The sequence below is a fragment of the Ambystoma mexicanum genome, chromosome 10, assembly GCF_040938575.1.
Source record: "Ambystoma mexicanum isolate Mex_15411 chromosome 10, UKY_AmexF1_1, whole genome shotgun sequence".
NCBI classification, from domain to species: domain Eukaryota; kingdom Metazoa; phylum Chordata; class Amphibia; order Caudata; family Ambystomatidae; genus Ambystoma; species Ambystoma mexicanum.
The window spans coordinates 1,005,536,124-1,005,542,123 of NC_090932.1; the positions used below are offsets into that span (position 1 = coordinate 1,005,536,124).

At 54.2% G+C, this 6,000-nt stretch overlaps 1 protein-coding gene across 2 annotated transcripts in view; it reads right to left on the bottom strand.

Annotated features, from left to right (window-relative positions):
• The window catches only part of FAM131A (family with sequence similarity 131 member A), an 827,483-nt gene extending 821,753 nt beyond the window's left edge, over positions 1-5,730 (bottom strand). Inside the window, exon 1 of one of the 2 annotated variants that reach the window (XM_069618793.1) lies at positions 5,512-5,730. Coding sequence is in view for 1 of the 2 variants with exons in the window: in XM_069618790.1 (XP_069474891.1) it covers positions 5,416-5,446 (31 nt within the window). In the remaining variant the exon portion in view is untranslated. Of the gene's footprint in view, positions 1-5,415 lie in introns of both variants that reach the window. The other variant, XM_069618790.1, reaches the window with a different exon arrangement.
• Positions 5,731-6,000: the final 270 nt, after the last annotated feature.

Below are 6,000 nucleotides of genomic sequence, written 5' to 3' on the forward strand. Positions count from 1 at the left end.
GCTCACATGGTCAGACTGGGCCATAAAACGGTCTTAGGCACCAATGAAAAAATGGACAGCAGTTGCAAATGGATATTCAGTGTTTAGTCACAGACTGTTTGAATAGTACCCAAGGGGTTGTTTTTTTGTTCAACTGTAAACAAATGATGATATTTAAAGAATATTTATTCAGAAGCAATGGTCAAAACTACTAGCTGCATAGTGAAGTAACTCCTCAAACTGGCCCACATTGGCCAAAAAAGTGGCCCATTTTTACTGGCCTACACTAGCATTTTGCATTTTTGGTACGGTCATCGCCCTATTGCCCAATAGGCCAGTCCAAGCCTGCCGGCTCATCCATAATGGGTGAGGGGGTGTGCACCCACTACCCACCTCAGCCATTATGGAGGAGCTGAGGAACCAGCCCAGTGAAACACTGAGCACTCCCTCAGCTGCTTTTTCCAGCTGAGGGAGTGCTCCTGGGCTAGCTGAACTGTCAAAGGGAAACTCTGTTTGCCTTTGACAGTTCATTTCCCCAGCCGCACATGATCACTGAGCCATGCAACGCTGGGGGTGTTTTGCTTCGCCAGCCTTGCATAGCTCATTGGAAATGCTGGCTGGGGCACTGCATGTATGTATGTGCAAGGGGGTGCTCCTGCGCCTCCTCGCACATACAGGCAGAGCAACCTGGAGCGGGGCATTTTAGCAACCACACAAGGTACGTTTATGGCGATTTATTTTTCATTTAAATGTGTATGGATGTGTGTATGCTTGTGTTATGGGACTGTGATGGGTGCAGGATGGGCGGCAGCACTGGGATAGTAGTGGGAGTAGGGTGGGGAGAGCCCAGGGTCTGTACTGGGAATAGGGAGCAGTGACGGCACATAAAAGTTCATAGCAATTTCTACATACTGTCCATTTGGCACTTTTGGGGGGGGCCGGCCTGCCCAAACTTTGCTCAGGGGGGGCCCAGGCCAAATAAGTTTGAAGACCACTGTTCTAGAGGCTCTAGGGACCAATTAACGTCTCAAACCGAGGGTCCTAGGTGGAAGGTTATCAGAAGCAGTATTTTTATTCAAGGCAGGGGATCTCGCTATGAAAAAGTTTGAATACGACTGCATTAGCCTCATAACATACATCTTTCAGTCCAGCCTTCGGGGTGAGAGCGGTCACCCAACATTTTGTACTTCCAGTTCTACACTCAACCAAGACCACAGGTTTCACATCTGCCACTGTCTAATGATATGATATGGCATTTATAACGCGCCTGTCACAAGTGTTACTAAGCGTGAGCATGACAAGACAACGAGGGGGAAACAGAGGGATGACAAAACAACGATCTTACTAGGCCTTGTGTCTTTCAGATTACGCAGGGAAAAGAAAGGGGAGAAATGCAGAAGGAGGGGTGGAGAAGTGCAGGTAATCAAAAGTGCAGTCAGCGGTGGCACAGCGCAGGTTCTCAGAAAGTGAAGCCAACAAGTGGCTCATAAGTGCAGGGAGAGGGGACAGTAGGGTTACAGACCACAAGTGCTAGGGGAGCCGAGAGGCAGTGCCAGGTGCAACTGCACAGGCAGGTACCTGGGCCTAAGGTCATAGGGTGGCCAGGTGCGCAGTGCGTGGAACAGACGGGTCATCAGCAGGGGAGAGGAGGAGAGAAAGCGGAAGCGAAAAGGAAGGTCTTGAGTTTCTTCCGGAACCGCAGATGGTTCTGCTCAAGTTTGAGACAGGCGGGGAGGCTGTTCAGGTGGGAGGCCCCAGTCGAGGAAAGAGATCTGCCCCCAACTCTCTGCTTGGAAAAGCGACTGAACTTCAGAGAGTTGGAGGTGGATGAGCAGAGAGCTCGAGAAGGGAGAGATTTAGGAAGAGAGGGTTGGATGTAGTGCGGTCCCAGGGCCCAGAAAGCCTTGTAGACAATGCAAAGGGTCTTTAACACAGACACCCCTTTTTGCAGAACCACACTCCACAAGGTTGTAGTGGGATTAAAGAGCTCTTCAAAATATTGCTAAAGGGGTCATTTTTCAACTATTGTATTGTTGCCCTATGTTAATGTGTTTTATACTGTAACAAGTCACCACTGTAGTCGTTTTGGAGCCCTGAGGCTTGTCAGTGGAGTACAGAATCCTCCACATTATCGCCCCTCAGATACAACCTTGGTGTCCTTGTTCATACTCGCTACCAAGGGTGAGCCAATGGGACATAGCACGCTTGTTTGCCCTTCACAATCAGAGCTGCATGTATGTTGGTTTGTAGGGGTCTTGAGAGCGCACCTTTTAGGAGTGTGAAGCTTTACCAAGTCAATACGAACCAACAGCCCCCTCTCATACCCCAGCACCCATTTTGGGAATGTGGCACCTCGCATGCACATCCTGCTGTAAGACTCTGGCTTCGGCAAGCCACAGAGGAGGGTGGGTGGCACAGCCTGCCAACACCCAAGACCATTGATGAGTTCAATCCGGGACAGGTGGGCTCTGCCACCCTTAACACCCTGGCTAGCTGGGTCTTGGGGGCATAGCCTGCTGCCCGTTAGGTCATGGCGCAGATCTGTCCTGGGGGAAGACAGGTTTTGATGATCTGTCTCCTGTTTCGCCTGATGCCAAAGGGTTTGGCGGGGCGCCGCCCACAAAACGTTCACTTATTTCCAGGCACGGCAACATGAGCTTTTAATCCTTACAGTCGCAATGGGGCCTCCACCCTAGGGGCCCCCTGTGACTCAGACAAGGAAAGCTTCATAGCTCTTAAGTGGTCATTTAGGTTTTGAGCTACCACGAAGCTGGGGCTGATGGTATGCACATAGTCCCTAAGGAGGCCTCCACGTAACTGACGGCTGTATCACTTTAAACATGCACTTGCTTGCCACCTATAGACCTGGCCAAACGATGTTCACTAATCACAGACATGTTTTACTCTACTTTCAACTCTTTGGTGTGGGGCAGCGAATATGGTTGGAGATTGGCGGAGTTCAAGGTGGAGCTCAAGTTTTGCAACCTTAATGATCACAACCAGGGAGATCCCTCGTTGAAACAAGTTCTTCATCAAAATGAAGGCACCACGCAGCTGCCCCCCCCCACCCCAACCAAAGTCCTTTACATTCTCCCCCATTCCGTATATTATATAGTGATTATGTGATCAGAGGTGTGCCAAACATCTGACATAACTGCACCAATTAAAACTGCTTTGTTCCCCAAAAACATCGTTCTTTCACTGCCCTTTTGAATTTGAATACCCCTAAACTACACCTGATGAATGCCTTTGTGTTAATAAACTAAGCAGGAAGGGTTTCCCAACTCCAGGCACGGGCCCCCCAAACATCATGTGTATTGCGTAGCTCTTTACCCCCAAAGTAGAAGATCATGCTGGTCCGGGCGGGAGGAGGAGGTGGCGGGGGTGGGGTGGGGGTGGTGCATTCTACAGCCCCTGGGTCATCGCCCAGGTGGGTGGCTCAGGCGACTTATGAGGGGCGAGGGAGTAAGCGTCCCCTCTGCCCAGACCACGCATGCCCCGGGCGAAGTTTGCCAACCCCCAGCCATGGGTCTGGTGGGTGCACAGCGCCAGGCTCGTGCGGGGCATCAGCAGCCCCCCTTCCTCCCCCCACACCCAGTCTCTCTAGTGATGATTATGATAGCGGCCGTCTGGCCCGCGAGTGATGCTGATGGAAGCCGCGGAGAATGCGTGGAGAAGATGCTGAAGGTCTCCTAAGGAGAACGGTTACCGGGCAACGGGATCCTGGGCTGCATACTAATAGGGCAGCTCCCGCGGCACGGGTAAGGTGACACGGCGCCGATGGCACACACGCGCTTATATCCAATCACTGCCTGCCTGGGGTGTATGGCAGGGCTCCCAGCAAAGGTCCTGCGGCAAGATGACCGCCTGGCAGGCAATGCTTGACCCTGGGCTAATTCTACACCAGCAGTGCAGGGCTCCCAGCACAGCTGCGGTAGCAAAATGTCTGCCATACAAAGCCTGACACTGGATTGACTCTGCCCCAGCCATGCAAAGCTCCAAGCAGAGCTCCTGCATCAAGCTATCTCTCTGCCAGGCGCTGCTTGGCATGAGACTGGCTCTGCCCAGCCATGGCTAGGGCCACAACCGATCACCTGGCACACACTGCAAGCTATCCCTCTGCCAGGCGCTGCTTGACACGAGACTGGCTCTGCCCAGCCATGGCTAGGGCCACAACCGATCTCCTGGCACACACTGCAAGCTATCACCCTGCCAGGTGCTGCCTGCTAGGAGGCTGATTTTGCCCCAGCCATGGCTAGGGGCCCAGCAGAGCTCCTGCAACAAGCTATCCCTCTGCCAGGTGTTGCCTGGCATGGGACTGATTCTGCCCCAGCCATGGCCAGGATGCCAGCAGAGCTCCTGCAGGAAACTGCCCCCGTGCCAGGCGACTACGGGCCGAGCGCTTGCTTTGCCCCAGCCACGGAAGGACTCCCAAAACTCCTGTTGTAAGCTGTCCCTCTGCCATGCGCAGCCTGTCAGGGGGACTGGCTCTGCCCCCACCTATAGCAAGGCTCCCAGGAGAGCCCCTGCACACAGCTGACCTTCGGTTAGAGGCTTCCTGGCGGGTGAGACTGACACTGCCCCGGGCCAGGCTTTCGAAACAGCTCATGTTGTATGTAAGCTGACCCCCTGCCATGTGACGGATACAATGGGACTGACTCTGCTCCAGCCATGGCAAGGGTCTCAGAACAGCTCGTGCATCGAGCTGACCCCTCGCCCCCTGCCAGGCGACGGTGAACATGGCTGGCTCTACCCCGACCAGTACGAAGCACCACCTGTTGCAAGATGCCCCTCTGCCAGGCGCTGCATTACAATCAAAAGACTCACTCTGTTCCAGCCCTACTCGTCTTGTTCTATCCTGTGGGGGTATCTCGAATTGTCGCCACTACTCCGTGTCCCAAGATCCCCCTTTCCAAAACACGAGGCTCCTAATGCACCCCCGAACTAAACCCGTGTGTGTGCGCGCTTATAAGGGCTCACTTCAAAGTGAATCAAAATGCGCATGCATCAGAAAGATCAGACCCTCCCAACTCCCCCTGCCCCCACACTTACACCGTACACCCGCTGCGGCTTCTGCCATGCACATAATTCAGCAGTGCTACGAAGCGAGCCTAAGCAGCATGAGGCGCTATAAGAAACACCATTAAAAAAAAACTGTACATAAGGGCCACGTCAGAGGCACGTGGATCGGAAAAGAATTCCAAGAGTAAATAAATACATTTGCATTTATTAGAGGCTTGTGTTACTGTTATAAAAAAAGAGCGCACGTAAATAACATCGGCCCTCGGCGCAGAGTGCGCGCGCGCACATGCAGATGCATGCGGGGGAGCGGTGCCGAGATGCGGACGGTGCAGCAGCCGCAGCAATGCGGGTGTGTAGGTAGTGCAGGCGGTGCAGTGCAGCGAGCCCTCCCGGGAGGAGCGGAACGGGCCTTACCCACGGTGGTTTTGGAGGCAATACAGCCCATAATCGATGGGGGCGCACAGGAGGAACATTAACCCTTGCTCCAGACGAGGGGCATTTCCACAGTACCTCATGGGCGTGCTGGGGCCCGCCTGGGTGGGGCTGCTGGCGGCGGCGGAGGGCGGGGAGAGGGCTGGCAGGGGAGGCAGGGGCTGCGGCACGGGGCTTCGCTCCTCTTCCCCGGGTGTCTTCCTGTACCGTAGGCTGGCCCTGCGCGGAACACTGGAGACTCGGGCAGGGCCGGGTTACACGCTCCCCCTTACGTCAGCCTGACTTGGCACAGCCTCATGGACGGCGGGAGGGGCGAATCAGGAAGGAGAGAAAGGGAAAGCGCGAAGGAGCAAGGGACAGGAGGAGAGGAGGAAAGTGAAAGCAGCCAGAGAGGGGGAGAAGGTGGAAGGGAGGAGAAAAAGGGAAAACAGCTAGAGGGGGAGAAGGTGGAAGGGAGGAGAGAAAGGGAAAGCGTGAAGGAGGAAAGGGCAGGAGGAGAGGAGGAAAGTGAAAGCAGCATGAGAGGGAAGAAGGTGGAAGGGAGGAGAGAAAGGGAATGCAGCAAGA